This window comes from Gorilla gorilla, chromosome 8 (assembly GCF_029281585.2).
Source record: "Gorilla gorilla gorilla isolate KB3781 chromosome 8, NHGRI_mGorGor1-v2.1_pri, whole genome shotgun sequence".
Classification (NCBI taxonomy): domain Eukaryota; kingdom Metazoa; phylum Chordata; class Mammalia; order Primates; family Hominidae; genus Gorilla; species Gorilla gorilla.
The window spans coordinates 115,437,047-115,453,857 of NC_073232.2; the positions used below are offsets into that span (position 1 = coordinate 115,437,047).

The following is a 16,811-nucleotide window of genomic DNA, read 5'->3' on the forward strand; positions in this document are numbered from 1 at the left end:
TCAATATGGAAAAAAAAGACAACACAATTGGCAAACAACTTGAAAAGGCAAGTCACAGAAGACGATCTTCTGCAAACGGCTACTTACAATATGAAGGTGTTCAACCTACTTATTCATCAGAAAAATACAACTTAAAACCAAAAGGAGATGCCACTATGTATACACTAGAATAACTTTTAAATTAAACATACAATTCAAAAGATTAATATTAAAGTGTTGGTGATACTGCTCTCATACATTGTAAGTGGAACTATAAACTGCTAGGGAAAACTATTTTGCGGTATCTACGAAAACTAAACGTATGCTTAACCTATGGCCCAGCAATTCCATTCCTGGGTAGAAACCAAGAGAACTGAATGTATATATCCACAAAAAGATTTGTTCAAGAACATTTATAACAGCATTATTCTTATTTTTTCAACTAAAAATTACTATTATTTTATTATTACTAAAATACAATAGTTTATTTAAAATACAGTTTATGTATACATTTCTATGAATCCTAACTCACATAATAGTTACAATCTGAAATTTAAAAGTTCCATCACCCCAAAAAACTCTCCCCTACTATCCTTCTGTAGTCACACTTTCCTTCTCTACTAACTCTTAGAACCCACTAATGTGTTCTCTATCACTACAGTTTTGTCTTTCTGAGACTATCATATAAATAAAATCATGCCAGATGTCATTTAAGACTGGCTTATTTGACTCAGCATTATGCCTTTGAGAGTGATCAGTTGCTCTATGTATCACTAGTTCATTATTTTACCTGAGTTATAATCTATTCTATAAATATACCATATACTGTTTATGCATGTACCTGCTGAAGAACATTTGGGCTGCCTTCAGTTTTGAGCAATTATAAACAGAGATACTATAAACATTATCCATTGTGTGAACCTAAGTTTTCATTTCTATAGGGTAAATATCTAGGAGTGGGATTTCTGGGTCATTAATGTTAAGGTCTCTAACTTGATAAGAAACTGCCAAACTGTTTTTCCAGAGGAGCTGCACCCTCTCTGTTCACGAACAATGTATGAGAAGTTCCAGTGGCTCCACATCCTTGGCAACACTTGATATTGTCAATATTTTTTATTTTAGCTATTGTAACAGGCATATATACTGTTGCTTTAATTTTTATCTTCCTAATGGCTAAAGAAGTTAAATATGTGTTTTTATGTCATCTGTATATATCTTCTTTAGTGATGTTGTCTTTTAACCATTTCATAATTTGGTTATTTTCATATTGTTAAATTTTAAAAGTTCTTTATATACTCCAGATATAAGTCCTTTATCGAATTTTTTTCAGTCTATAACAGCTTTATATGCAATAACTAAAAACTTAAAAGAAAAAAACTCAAATGTGGGCCAGGCATGATGGCTCACACCTGTAATCCCAGCACTTTGGGAGGCTGAGGCAGGTGAATCACTTGAGGTCAGGAGTTCAAGACCAGCCTGGCCAACATAGTGAAACCCTGTCTCTACTAAAAATACAAAAAAAAAAAAAAAACCTGGTGGCACACACCTGTAATCCCAGCTACTCAGGAGCCTGAGGCACAAGAATCGCTTGAACCTGGGAGGCAGCCAGGCATGGTGACTCACGCCTAAAATCCCAGCATTTTGGGAGTCCAAGGCAGGAGAACTGTTTGAAGCCCAGGGTTTGAGACCAGCCTGGACATCAAAGTGAGACCCTATCTCTACGAAAAATAAAAAATAAAAAAATAGCTAGGTGTGGTGGTGTGCTCCTGTATTTCTAGCTGCTTGGAAGGCTGAGTTGGGAGGATCACTAGAGCCCAGGAGGAGGTCAAGGCTGCAGTGAGCTATGATTGCGCCACTGCACTCCATCCTGGGCAACAGTGAAATCGTGTCTCTGAAAAACAATGCTTTTTTTTTTCTTATTTTGAGATGGAGTCTCACTGTGTCGCCAGGCTGGAGTGCACTGGCTCAATCTCGGCTCACTGCAACTTCTGCCTCCTGGGTTCAAGTGATTCTCCTGCCTCAGCCTCCTGAGTAGCTGGGATTACAGGCATGTGCCACCATGCCCAGCTAATTTTTGTATATTTAGTAGAGACAGGGTTTCACCATGTTGGCCAGGATGGTCTCGATCTCTTGACCTTGTGATCCACCTGCTTCGGCCTCCCAAAGGGCTGGGATTACAGGCATGCACCACCGCGCCCGGCCAAAAACAATGTTTTTAGTATTAAAAAAACCTAAATGTCCACCAACAGAAAATAAATGATGAAATAAATTGTGGTATATTGATACAATGGAATGACACACAGTAATTAAAAATAACAAATTACTGATACAAAAACATGAATAAATCTCTCTCTCAGACATTACAATTAATACAGAAGCCATACCCTTTAAGGTGAAATACACCATCTAAATGTAAATATAAATAATACTTCCTCAACTTAAGTTTCTTCTTATACTATTTCAATAAATCTCAGATCTGCTTTTATTCTTTCTCTTCCATGCCACCAATACCACCACTTTTCTTCTTAATTTTACTGTTAGATATGTTTTTTTGGAAGAAGTATAGAGGGAATGATAGTAAAGGGAGAGTGCTTTAGGATTCAATACATTCTTTTGAACAGTAACATTTAGAGAATCTGTACTCCATAGTGGTATCACTGCACATTTTTAAGAGCATCTTGTATCTAGAACAGATAAGGAATTCATGTGATGTAAGAAAAGGTGTCACTGTGAGAATTTTTATTTTGTTTTTGTTTCTTAAGAGACAGGGTCTCGCTCTGTTTCCCAAGCTAGAGTGTGATAGCATGATCACAGCTCACTGTAACCTCAAACTCCTGGGCTCAAGAAATCCACCTGCCTCAGCCAGGCGCAATGGCTCACGCCTGTAATCCCAGCATTTTGGGAGGCCAAGGCGGGTGGATCACCTGAGGTCAGGAGTTCAAGGCCAGACTGACCAACATGGTGAAACTCCATTTCTACTAAAAATACAAAATTAGCCTGGCGTGCTGGCACATCCCTGTAATCCCAGCTACTCGGGAAGCTGAGGCAGGAGAATCGCTTGAACCCAGGAGGCAGAGGTTGCAGTGAGCCAACATCGCGCCATTGCACTCCAGCTGGGGCAACAAGAGCAAAACTCCATCTCAAAAAAAAAAGAAAAACAGAAATCCTCCTGCCTCAGCCTCCCTAGTGTCTGGGATTACAGGCGTGTACTACCACCTGTGGCTTTTTTTTTTTTTTTCTAGAAACAGGGTCTTACTCTGTTGCCAGAATCTCAAACTCTTAGACTCAAGTGATCTCCCCACCTCAGCCTCCCAAGAGAATTTTTTTTTTTTGAGACAGTTTCACTCTTATTGCCCAGGCTGTAGTGCAATGGTACAATCTAGGCTCACCGCAACCTCCGCCTCCCAGGTTCAAGCGATTCTCCTGCCTCAGCCTCCCCAGTAGCTGGGATTACAGGCATGCACCACCACGCCCGGCTAATTTGTATTTTTAGCAGAAACAGGGTTTCTCCATGTTAGTCAGGCTAGTCTCGAACTCCCAACCTCAGGTGATCCGCCTGGCTTGGCCTCCCAAAGTGCTGGGATTACAGGTGTGAGCCACCGTGCCTGGCTTACCCAAGAGAATTTTTTAAGTTAAACTTTTTAATTTGGAGTAATTGTAGATTCACATGCAGTTGAGTAAGAAATGATACAGAGATTTCATGAACCCTTCACCCAGTGTCCCCCAATGGGGAAATCTTGTGCCATATAGAAAAATATCACAACAAAGAAATTGACATTGACACAATTCACAACTTTATTCAGACTTCATCAGTTTTACATGCACTCTGTGTTTGTGTAGATTAATATATTTACCACTAGAGTTAGACACAAGAGCTTCCTCATAAGGTACTCCTTGTGCTACCCTTTTACAGGTACACCCACCGTCTCCCTCCACCCACCCCGATCTCTACCCCTAGCAACCATTAATTTAACAATCTCAATAATTTTGTAATTTCAAGAATGTTACAGAAATGGAACCATACAGAGTGTAACCTTTTCAGATTGGCTTTACTAACTCAGCATAATTCTCTTGAGATATATCAAAGCTGTTGCACGTATCAACAGTTCACTCTTTACTGCTGAATAGAATTCCATACAGAATTTTGGGAGGAAAATAATAAGCTGAAAAATTTCTTACCAGTCCCTAAATTCTTACCTGTCATTCCTTAGGAAGATGAAACATGAATAAAAGCATTAGAATGATAAAACAAAACAAAACAAAACAGAGTTTTGTATTTTTTTCTTTGTTTCTTTCTTTTTTCTAGAGACAGGGTTTTCCTGTGTCACCAGGCTGGAGTGCAATGGCGCAATCAAAACTCATTGCAACCTCAAACTCCCAAGCTCAAGTGATCTTCCTGCCCCAGCCTCCCCAGTAGCTAGGACGACAGGTGCACAGCACCATACTCAGCTAATCTTTTTACTTTTTGTAGAGACAGGGTCTCATTATGTTCCTCAGGCTGGTCTCAAATTCCTGGCCTCAAGCCATCTTCCCATCTCGGTCTCTCAAAGTGCTAGTATTATAGGTGTAAGCCACCACACCCAGCCACAGTTTTGATATTCTACCTTACTCTTCTTATTCCGACAAGATATATCCCATATATATATAATTTTTCTTTTTTTTTTTTCTTGAGACAGAGTCTCGCTCTGTCACCCAGGCTGGAGTGCAGTGGTAAAATCTCAGCTCACTGCATCCTCTGCCTCCTCTGCCTCCTGTATTCAAGCGATTCTCCTGCCTCAGCCTCCCGAGTAGCTGGGATTACAGGCACCCGCCACCACGCCCGGCTAATTTTTGTATTCTTTAAGTAGAGATGGGGTTTCACCATGTTGGCCACGCTAGTCTCAAACTCCTGACCTCAAGCAAGCCACCCACCTCGGCCTCCCAAAGTGCTGGGATTACAAACATGAGCCACCATGCCCAGTCCCATATGTATACTATTTAAGAAACATGGCTCTTCAGCATTCCAGAGGACCTATATTTTCTGCATGATTTTCAATTTACAAAGTGGCTACTGAAATTTTAACAATTATCCACTGAATATTTGAACCAATACTAAAATGACAGTTTACTACTCAGCTTGATTAATGACAAAATTAAAAAGCTGAATGACATTCATATGATATCCATAAGTGATTAAAAGAGAAAGAAATTAAAATTGATCAACCTGGCAGTCTCTATCTACATATAACCTGATACCTGTTTTTAGTATGAGGTTTAAAAAAAAAATCATAAAGATTTCCCCTTTTTTTGTTTTTGTTTTTGAGACACAGTCTCACTCTGTCGCCTAGGCTGAAGTGCAGTGGCACAATCATGGCTCAATGCAGCCTTGATCTCCCAGGCACAAGCAACCCTCCCGCCTTAGACTCCTGAGTAACCAGGACTACAGGTGCACACCACCATGCCCAGCTAATTTTTGTATTTTTGGTAGAGACGGGGTTTGCCATGTTGCCCAGGCTGGTCTTGAACTCCTGTGCTCAATGAGCGATCCGCCGGCCTGGGTCTCCCAAAGTGCTAGGATCACAGGCATAAGCCACCGTGCCTGGTCCATCATAAACATTTCTAGATCGAAGCCATAAGTACTAGCAAAATTACATATACACAAATTCCTTTTCACTCCTTAAACATGTATAAGAAATTTACTTTGATTTTAGAAGAAACTATTATTCAACATATTTATATAAAGACTGATATGGCTCTGGAAGCCTAAACTGCAACTAAAAAAAAAAAAAACTTCAGATATATAATTTAAGATAAATATACAAAAGTCTTTAAAGAATTTTAAAGAGAAAAATCATTGCAATATTTTCTAAAATAAGGCAAAAGACTGGTTAACAAAAAATTCACAAGCCTAATAACGTGCCAAATTTCAGTTCAATATGATAAAACCACTGCTAAATTAATAAGCTGTGTTCACAAAGAAAAAAGCCAATTCACTGTCCTACAGAAATTCTGTTCTACTGGAAGCATCAGAGCTTTACAAACGTAAAAACTAAATACCTGACTTCGGTATCCTGGGCACAGTCAATATAGAGAGCAGATGAAAAACCTAATTGTTCCATTCTTGGATTGGTAAATACAAATTCTGATCTATAGTGATCACTAAAAGATTCTAGTATTAAACAAAAACTATTTAAGAGGTAATTTTTGAAGCTGCCTCTTTCAGGTCACTATGACATCTGAGCAGCTCAGCTTGTCTTCTAACCATATAGCAAAACACATTCCACTGAAAGGTTTGGCCTGATGACTTATCCTCAGCCCAGAAAACTAAACAACCATAAGGAAATGAAGAAGGAGCAACAGTCAGACATTTTAAAGGCCAGTTTCTTAATAATGACATATGACTGGCATCTCTATATTGAAATTCAGAAAACTGATATTAAGCAAGAAAAAAGCTGGAAGTTAGATATTTATTTACTTAACTAAGAATATTTAGCTTCTTCTAAAGGGAAATTGTAAAGCATCACATACAATGTATACTTTGTGATAATGATCAGCATAGCCTAACTTAACCAATGATAAATTACCAATCCAAATAAATGTCTTTAATGAAAAGACCTGGAAACAGAATATTCTACAAATTGACTTAACTAGAAAACTAAAATAAATTTCTTCTAAATGGTTTCTATTTAAAATTTTTAATTAACAAAAGCAAATACTGTTAGGAGATACAAGTCTGATGACTACATCATGATGAGTACAGATAATCATCTACTGTATACCTCAAAATTGCAAAGGGATTAGATTTTAAATGTTCTCATCACAAAAAAAAATGATAAATGTAAGAGGTTATGCATGTTAATTGGCTTGATTTAGCCATTCCATATCAAATTGTATACCATAAATACATACAATTTTTGTCAGTTTAAAAAGACATATACATATACACACACATATATATATAATGTTTTTATTGTTCTAAAAGCACACATATACTTTATTTTAAACACTGGGCATGGTGGCTCACACTTGTAATCCCAGCACTTTGGAAGGACAAGGCAGGAGGATCACTTGAGAACAAGAGTTCAAGATCAACCTGGGTAACATAGCAAGACTTTGTCTCTATAAAAAAAATACAAAGATTAGACAGGTGTGGTGGTACATGCCTGTAGTCCCAGCTATTCAGGAGGCTGAGACAGGAGAATCACTTGACCCCAGGAAATTAAGGCTATAGTGAGCCATGATCAAGCCACTGCACTCTAGCCTGGGTGACAGAGCAAGACCCTGTCTCAAAAAAAATAATAATAATTTTAAAGCAAATTCTTGCAAGATACCAAGAACCCAAATTTTCTACATTTAATTTTTTTTTCAGGCTGGGAGTGATGGCTCACATCTGTAATTCCAGCACTTTTGGAGGCCGAGGCAGGAGGACTGCTTGCAGCCAGAAGTTCAAAACCAGCTTGGACAACATAGTGAGACCACATCTCTAGAAAAAAATTTTTTAAATTACCAAGCATGGCTAGGCATGGTGGCTCACGCCTGTAATCCCAGCACTTTGGGAGGCCGAGGCAGGCAGATCACAAGGTCAGGAGTTCAAGACCAGCCTGGCCAACATGGTGAAACCCAGTCTCTACTAAAAATACAAAAATTACTTGGGCATGGTGGCGCATGCCTATAATCACAGCTACTCCAGAGGCTGAAGCAGGAGAGTTGCTTGAACCAGACCCAGGAGGCATAGGTTGCAGTGAGCCAAGATCACGCCACTGCACCCCAACCTGGGCTACAGAGCGAGACTCTGTCTCAAAAAAAATTAATTAATTAAAAAAATAATAAAAATTACTGAGCACTGTGGTACACACCTGTAGTCCTAGCTACTGGGGAGGCTGTGGCAGGTGGATTGCTTAAGCCCAGGAGTTTGAGGTTACCGTGAACTATGATCACACTACTGCACTGCAGCCTAGGCAATAGAATGAGACCCTGCCTCTTTAAATAACAGATAAAAAATTTTTTTCAATGATCTAAAACATCAAGCCTTCGAAAATGTTTTTTCTATTGTTTCCAGTACATACACCTTACTATATGAAAGAACGTAGGGTACAGAATCCATCTAAAATATTCCAGGAAATACCATTCCAAATGAGTTAGGAGTATACTCATTCAGGCTATGATACACACACACAAGCACACACACATGCACACATTTTTTTTTTTTTTTTGAGACATGCTCTCATTCTGTCACCCAGGCTGGTGGCATGATCTCAGCTCACTACAGTGTCCACCTCTCAGGCTCAGGCGATCCTCCCACCTCAGCCTCCCAGGTAGCTGAGTCCACAGGCGTAAGCCACCACACCTGGCTAATTTTTATGGTTTTTTTTTTTTTTTGTAGAGACAGGGTTTCGCCATTTTGCCCAGGCTGGTCTCAAACTCCTGAGCTCAAGGACTCCGCCTGGCTCGGCCTCCCAAAGTGTGTGGATTACAGGCGTGAACCACCATGCCCAGCCTATGATATATATTAAATATAATTAGGATGTTTATTAAATGATGTTTACTAGTCCTCATTTCCACTGCTAAAAATGTTACACCCTAATCTAATGTTAATTAATACTTTATAGTGTAAAGACCAAGCAAATAATTGAAGAAAAAGTATAGAACTCCATATAATCTTTTCCAAATATATGTTATGTTTTATTACATAGACACACATAAATGTTCTGTTTTATACTTTAACACGCCATACCTAGCAACATATCTCACACACAGAAGAGAATCAATCGTTAGTACCCATTTGACAGGAATCTTTAATGTTTTCACTTTTTCAGGGTTTAAGGAGTAACAGGCATCCTAACACCTAGAAATGCCACAGTGACCTACCATGAGGCAAATATCACCAGCCTACTTAAAAAACCAACTATTGATATAATAATTAACTTCTGATATACTCAATAACAAGTAACTATATTTTTCAAAATATTAGTGTTTATTGAAACAACAAAATGTTACCTAATTCTGACTTAGCTTTCCTATACAGAGAAGACTGCACTTAGAAATTTTTTGTCTGCTTACAAAAACTTACCTATATAAACCAGTTTAGCCACTTTTCCAGTAAGATTTCAAAGTAATATTCATTTCCTTTTTCCTGTAGCCCAGAAACAGCTAAGTGATTAAGAGTCATTTTAGACTTCCTGTAGTTCCCATGCAACTTTTTAGCACTGCCAATATACCAGCACCTGTACTTACTGCTGGCTTTCCTGGTGTGGGAGGCAAAGATGGTTTTAGTAGGGGCCAGATTTTTCTACCCCAGAAATTCACTTTAGGTGTTGATTTCTAATTTCTTCTTAAAAATAAATAATTACTAAATACATTATCTACTCCCAAGGACCCTAACTAGTTAAGATTTAGGTAGAAGCAAACATTTAATTGAATCTATAAAAAGAGTTAAGTAAAAAGAAAATAAAATTTTGGCCGGGCTCAGTGGCTCATGCCTATAATCCCAGCACTTTGGGAGACCAAGGCTGGAGGAATGCTTGAGCCCAGGCATTTGAGACCAACCTGAGCAACACAGCAAGACCCCGTCTCTAATAAGATAAATTTTTTTTTTAAATACAGGTTAAGGCCGGGAGCAGTGGCTCACGTCTGTAATCCCAGCACTATGGGAGGCCAAGTCAAGTAGATCACCTGATATCAGGAGTTTGTGACCAGCCTGGCAAACATGGTGAAACCCTGTCTCTACTAAAAATTAAAAAATTAGCCGGGTGTGGTGGTGTGTGCCTGTAATCCCAGCTACTCGGGAGGGTGAGGCAGGAGAATCGCTTGAACCTGGGAGGCAGAGGTTGCAGTGAGCTGAGACCGCGCCACTGTACTGAGCGACAAGAGCAAAGACTCTGTCTCAAAAAATAAAAAAACAAAAATTTAAATACAATTTTAACTTTAAATTTTTTTTTTTTTTTTTTGAGACGGAGTCTCGCTCTGTCACCCAGGCTGGAGTGTGCAGTGGTGTGATCGCAGCTCACTGCAAGCTCCGCCTCCTAGGTTCACGCCATTCTCCTGCCTCAGCCTCCCGAGTGGCTGGGACTACAGGCACCTGCCACCACACCCGGCTAATTTTTGTATTTTTAGTAGAGACGAGGTTTCACTGTGTTAGCCAGGAAGGTCTCGATCTCCTGACCTTGTGATCCACCTGCCTCGGCCTCCCAAAGTGCTAGGATTACAAGAAAAAAATTTTATTTAAAAATATTTGGGGACCACTCACGGTGGTTCATACCTGCAATCCCAGCAGTTTGGGAGGCTGAGGCGGGTGGATCACTTGAGGCCAGGAGTTCAAGACCAGCCTGGCCAACATGGCGAAACTCCATCTCTACTAAAATTACAAAAATTAGCTGGGCATGGTGGCCACGCCTGTAATCCCAGCTACCAGGAAGGCTGAGGCATGAGAATTGCTTGAACCCAGGAGGCAGAGGTTGCAGTGAGCTGAGATCGCATCACTGCATTCCAGCCTGGGCAACAGAATGAACTCTGTCTCAAAAACAAAAACAAAAAAATACAAAAATTAGTCGGGTGCAGTGGCCCACGCCTATACTCAGCTACTCAGACAGCTGAGGCAGGAGAATTGCTTGAACCCAGGAGGTGGAGATTACAGTGAGCCGAGATCAAGCCAATGGACTTCAGCTTTGGCAACAGAACGAGACTCTGTCTCAAAACAAAACAAAACAAAATCTGTAGAGTTGGGGTCTCATCATATTGCCCAGGCTGTTCTCAAACTCCTGGGTTCAAGCAATCCTCCTGCTTTGGTCTCCCAAAGTGCTGGGATTACAGATGCGAGCCACCATGCCTGGCCTACACTTTTAAAGAAAAAGTGATTTCGAGAAAATATTACAGTCTAAAATCAAAACAAGGAAACTTTGCTAATACCCAGAGTTACCCACATTCAATCTAACACACAGTAGCCAGCAGACATAATTTTTAAATTCTGTTTAAAAATTACAGTCAGTTTGTGGTAAATATCAATTAATAATTTCATTCTTGGCCAGGCGCGGTGGCTCACGCCTGTAATCCCAGCACTTTGGGAGGCTGAGGTGGGCGGATCACAAGAAGAGTAGATCAAGACCATCCTGGCTAACACAGTGAAACCCCATCTCTACTAAAAATACAAAAAATTAGCTGGGTGCGGTGGCGGGCACCTGTAGTCCCAGCTACTTGGGAGGCTGAGGCAGGAGAATGGCATGGACCCGGGAGACGGAGCCTGCAGTGAGATCGTGCTACTGCACTCCAGCCTGGGCGAGGGAGCGAGACTCCATCTCAAAAAAAAAAAAAAAAAAAAAGAATTTCATTCTTGGCCTGGCGCAGTGGCTCACACCTGTAATCTCAGCACTTTGGGAGGCCGAGGCAGGTGGATCACGAGGTCTGGAGTTCAAAACCAGCCTGGCCAAGATGGTGAAACCCTGTCTCTACTGAAAAAAAAAAAATAAGTAAATAAATAAAAAATACAAGAATTTCATTCCTGGGCTGGGTGCGGTGGCTCACGCCTGTAATCCTAGCACTCTAGGATGCCGAGGCAGGTGGATCACCTGAGGTCAGGAGTTCAAGACCAGCCTGGCTAACACGGTGAAACCCTGTCTCTACTAAAAATACAAAAATTAGCCAGCCGTGGTGACGCACGCCTGTAATCCCAACTACTTGGGAGGCTGAGGCAGGAGAACCGCTTGAACCCAGGAGGTGGAGGTCGCAGTGAGCTGAGATCATGCCACTGCATTCCAGCCTAGGCGACAGAGCCAGACTCTGTCTCAAAAAAAAAAAAAAAAAAATTCATTCTTGGCAGGGTGTGGTGGCTCAAGCCTATAATCCCAGCACTTTGGGAGGCTGAGGTGGGGAGATCACTTGAGGCCAGGAGTTCGAAATCACCTGGCAAAACCCTGTCTCTACCAAAACTACAAAAATTAGTTTGGCATGGTGGCCATGCCTGTAATCCCAGCTACTGGGGAAGTTGAGGCATGAGAATTGCTTGAAGCCAGGAGGCAGAGGTTGCAGTGAACTGAGACTGCACCTACTGCACTCCAGCCTAGGCAACAGAGTGAGACTCTGTCTCAAAAAAGAAAAAAAAAATACAAAAATTGGCTGGGTGCAGTAGCCCACACCGGTAGTCTCAGCTACTCAGGAGGCTGAGGCAAGAGAATTGCTTGAGCCTGGGAGGCGAAGGTTACAGTTAGCCAAGATTGCGCCATTGTACTCCAGCCTGGGCAACAGAGCAAGACTCTGTCCACCCAGCACTCCCTCAAAAAAAGAAAGAAAAAAAAAAATTCTTATTAACTTAGGTGCAATTTTCTAGCAACCAAAGACATTTTTCTCTTAAATACTTTTACTAGTAGATACACAAAGCAGTATGGTGTACTAGTAGTTAAAAGTCTCGACTTAGAACTAGATTTGTACCATGTACTAGACATATGATCTGGGTTATTTACTTAACCTCTCTGTACATTAATTTCATCATCTGTAAAATGAAGTCCCACTTCATAGAGGGGTTTTGAGGATTAAATAGACAAAATACTTACCGATGATAGGCTTCTCGACGATACTTTTTCAGGGCATGCTTATCCATGTTAGCAGGCATATCTGCTGCATTCTGTAACCGATCACTCCAGGAGGTTGACATTTTATTTTAACTGTATTTTGTATTCTAGAAAAGAAAATCATTAATTTAGTAACTTAATACCGGCATCTGTATACTGACATCTGATTTTTTTAAAAATCAGAAAAACTCCAGCTTGCAAACTGCCTAATATAATTACCTATTAAAACACACTGAATACAGTAAATATGCTGAAAATTATACTGACACTTCTCAATAATCTAAAGTTGGAAAAATAATTTCATATGGTAATTTCAATCCGGAAAGATAACATATACTTCCAAATAATTAAGCATGGCTGCCAGTAATTACTAACTCTAATCCTAGATTCTAGAAAAGGCACTAAAACCACAGCACAGCAGTTTGTGAAGATATATAATTTTAAGTTGATGTATGTTTTTAAAATGTGTGTAGTAGGCAAATTTTAAATTCTAATCAACAGATTCTGGTGTGGAGTAGAACAGTAGCAGGCACAGCTAGCGGGTTGGAATGGGGGTACAGCTCATTTTCCCATTCCCGTAAGACGCCAGCCCCACCCCTCTGCCTGCCCAGCCAACCCCGCTGTACTACCCCAAGGTGTGAGCCTGGGTTGGATACTGGCTACCCCCCAGCAGACCCCCATCATAGGCAGCCAGAGCTCCAAGGCTCCTCGGAAGACGTGACCACCAGGGTTGCGGCAGGCGCTTCCCCTGCAAAGGCCAACGGACAAGACGATGGCCACGTGAAAAGCAATGAAGACTTATCTCCCAAGGGTGAAGGAGTGCTGCCTCCGTGAACAGAACACATGAGGCAGCCGGGGCCACTGGCGATGCCATTGAGCCAGCATCCCCTATCCAGGGTGCTGAGGCCAAGGGGGCAGTCTCCCCTAATAAGTTCTCTCTCAAGAAGTCTTTCAAATTCAGCAGCCTGCTCTTCCACAAAAATTGGAAGGAGGACGGGGGCAGTTCTTCTGCCTCTCAGCCAGAGGAAATGCAGGAGCAAGGTGCCTGTAGCAACAAGGGCACTGCCCAGGAAAGGAAGGCTGCTGCTACCCCTGAGAGCCAGGAGCCCCAAGCCAAGGGGGCAGAGGGTAATGCTGCCTCAGAAGAAGCCCCAGGCTACAGAGACATCCACTCCCTTGGGGCAGAGAGTGGCCCTATACCAGGTAGTGCTGAGCAGAATGAGGAGCTAGGTGGGGGCAGGTGGGTGATCACAAGGACAGCAAAAACTGTGCTGTCCTTGTGAGGTCATTGCCTGGACCTGGTGCCCTGACTGCCTTCCTGTGCCCAGAAAGGAAGGGGCTATTGCCTCCAGCCTCCCGCCATTGAGTTTTAGTCTCTTGTACTGTGTCTGCTGGCACTTGGGCTGAAAAGGCCACTGCCTCATCTAGGTTTTTGGTTTGTTTTTGAAACACGGTCGCAGTGGCGTGATCTCTGCTCACTGCATCCCAGGCTCAAGCCATCTTCCCACCTCAGCTTCCCTAGTAGCTGGGACCACAGGCAGAGACGGGGGCGAGGGGGTCTCTACAAAAAATGTTGGCCAGGCTGGTCTCGAACTCCTGGGTTCAAGCAATCTGCTCACCTCAACCTCCCAAAGTGCTGGGATTACAGGTGGGAGCCACCCGCCGGCCTCCATCTAGGTTTTCATAAATATCTTACTCATGTGGAAACCTCCAGCTTGTACATCAAATGTGTCTCTTTTTTTGACTTGGTAAGAAAGCATTAGGCTTTGGGGTTGGGGGTAGGTCTGTAATGTGAAACAACTTGTCTTTTCTTCTCCCATTGTTATAAAACTTTTAATGGCCAAACCTCAGATTTGTACCTTTTTTTTTTTAAGCTGCTAAAACCATTCTCTTCCACCTGGTTTTACTGTAACATTTGAAAAGGAAAAAATGTCATCCCTTTAAAAGATAAATAAATACATTTTGATAACATACTAAGCTCAGTCAATGGTGGCACAAATACAAGCAATAAATATTTGATTTCTAGTTATTTAATGCTTTTACATTTTTCTGTAATAACTTATTTTCAGCTGGCAATAAAGACTATGAACAAAAAGAAGGAATAAACTAAAACATTTCATCTAATTAGGATAAGCATCTAAAATGAGGTGGGCAGCTTAAGTGTTTTTAACTACTTTTACATTAGGCTATTCTTAGGTTTCACTTCTGTTTTTGAAGTTTTCATCGGTAAGTAGTTTCAAATAAGGATGAAAAATATCCTCTTAGAGTTAAGTAGTAGATTAATATTTTATAAAAATAGCATTATTTGTGAAAACATCTGTAGCCTGTTATTTCCCATCTTGAAAATGCTAACATCGTTTATGACATGAAGTCAATATATACCTCCCTTCCTCTCTCCCTTCTTCTGAGACAGGGTCTCACTGTTGCCCAGGCTGGAGTGCAATGACATGATCATAGCTCACTGTAACCCTGAACTCCTGGACTCAAGTGATCCTTCCACCTCAGGCTCCAGAACAGCTAGAAATACAGGTACTCACCACAAAACCCAGCTAATTATTATTTTTTTTAATTTGTGTACAGACAGGGTCTCATTATGTTGTCCAGGCTAAGTCTTTTTTATATAAATCACCTCTGTGGCTTTTAAAAAAATAATTTATTCAGGGGAAATTCACATAAAATTGACCACTTTAAAGTGAACAAGTTGGTGGCATTTAGTGCAACCACCAACTCCTTTTAGTGTCAAAATACTTCCATGACTCTAAAGTAAAACCCCTCATCCATTAAGCAGTTTCTTCCCACTATGCCCTCTACCCAGCCCCTGGCAACAACCAATCTGGACTCTGTCTCTGGATTTAACTATCCTAGATATTTCATATAAATGGAATCATACAACATGTGACCTTTTGTGTCTGCCTTCTTTCAGTTGGCATAGTATTTTCAAAGCTCATCCATGTAGTATCACATATCACATTTCATTCCTTCTAATGACTGAATAATAATCCACTGTGCAGGCGCAACTGGCTCTCCTTTTGTGGAAAAATGAACTTAATCCACACCTCTCATCATACACAAAATTTAAGATGGATCATAGACCTAAACATAATATCTAAAACTATAAAACTTGTACACAGACCAGGCACGGTGGCTCATGCCTATAATCCCATCACTTTGGGAGGCCAAAGTGGGTGGATCACTTGAGCTCAAGAGTTTGAAGCCTGGGCAACATGGCAAAAACCCATCTCTACAAAATATACAAAAATTAGTTGGGCATGGTGGTCCACATCTGTAGTCCCAGCTACTTGGGAGGCTGAGGCAGGAGTATCACTTGAGCCCAGCGGAGGTTGCAGTGAGGCGGAGGTTGAAGCAGAGCTTGCAGTGAGCTGATTATGCCACTGCGCTCCAGCCTCAGTGACAGAGGAAGACCTGTGGCTCATGCCTGTAATCCCAGCACTTTGGGAGGCTAAGGAGGGTGGATCACGAGGTCAAGAGATCGAGACCATCTTGGCCATCATGGTGAAACCCCGTCTCTACTAAATACAAAAAATTAGCTGGGCGTGGTGGCACGCATCTGTAATCCCAGCTACTCAGGTGGCTGAGGCAGGAGAATCGCTTTAACCTGGGAGGTGGAGGTTGCAATGAGCTGAGCCGAGATCACACCACTACACTCCAGCCTGGGCAACAAGATCAAGACTGTCTTAAAAAAAAAAAAAAAAGGACAAGCAGCAGCCCTTGGGGTTGCTCTGTAAAAACAGAGTGGTCATTCCTCTGTTTCCTCTACGTTTTCTCTGTATTCCTCTACGTTTTCTTTTTTTTCTTTTTTTCTTTTTTTTTTTTTTTTTTTGAGATAGAGTCTTGCTCTGTCACCCAGGCTGGAGTGCAGTGATGCGATCTTGGCTCACTGCAACCTCCACCTCCCGGGTTCAAGCGATTCTCCCGCCTCAGCCTCCTGAGTAACTGGGATTACAGGCACGTGCCACCTTGCCCGGCTAATTTTTGTATTTTTAGTACAGACGGAGTTTCACCATGTTGGTCAGGCTGGTGCCAAACTCCTGACATCATGATCTGCCCACCTTGGCCTTCCAAAGTGCTGGGATTACAGGTGTGAGCCACTGTGCCCAGCCTCCTCTACTTCCTTAATAAACTTGCTTTGACTTTACTTTATGGACTCGCCCTAAATTCTTTATTACATCAGATCCAAGAACCCTCTCTCGGGGTCTGGATCAGGAACCCTTTCCAGTAACAATACTGTAGGTAGGAAACCATGGAAGGCCTCTATGAGGAGGTAATATTTGT

General features: G+C 41.5%; 1 protein-coding gene and 1 pseudogene across 21 annotated transcripts in view; one reads left to right on the forward strand and one right to left on the reverse strand.

Moving 5' to 3' along the window:
* Positions 1-16,811, reverse strand: part of NT5C2 (5'-nucleotidase, cytosolic II) — a 188,023-nt gene that overhangs the window by 72,000 nt on the left and 99,212 nt on the right. For 14 of the 21 annotated variants that reach the window (XM_055352861.2, XM_055352857.1, XM_031015197.3 and 11 more), the window contains one exon: positions 12,501-12,625. In XM_055352861.2, the coding sequence (XP_055208836.1) occupies positions 12,501-12,601 (101 nt within the window). In that variant the 5' untranslated portion in view covers positions 12,602-12,625. Of the gene's footprint in view, positions 1-12,500; positions 12,628-14,377; positions 14,425-14,900; positions 15,970-16,811 lie in introns of those variants that run through there. The other 7 variants (XM_055352858.2, XM_055352859.2, XM_055352852.2 and 4 more) reach the window with 4 other exon arrangements.
* On the forward strand, positions 12,872-13,801 carry LOC109028479 (MARCKS-related protein-like; annotated as a pseudogene).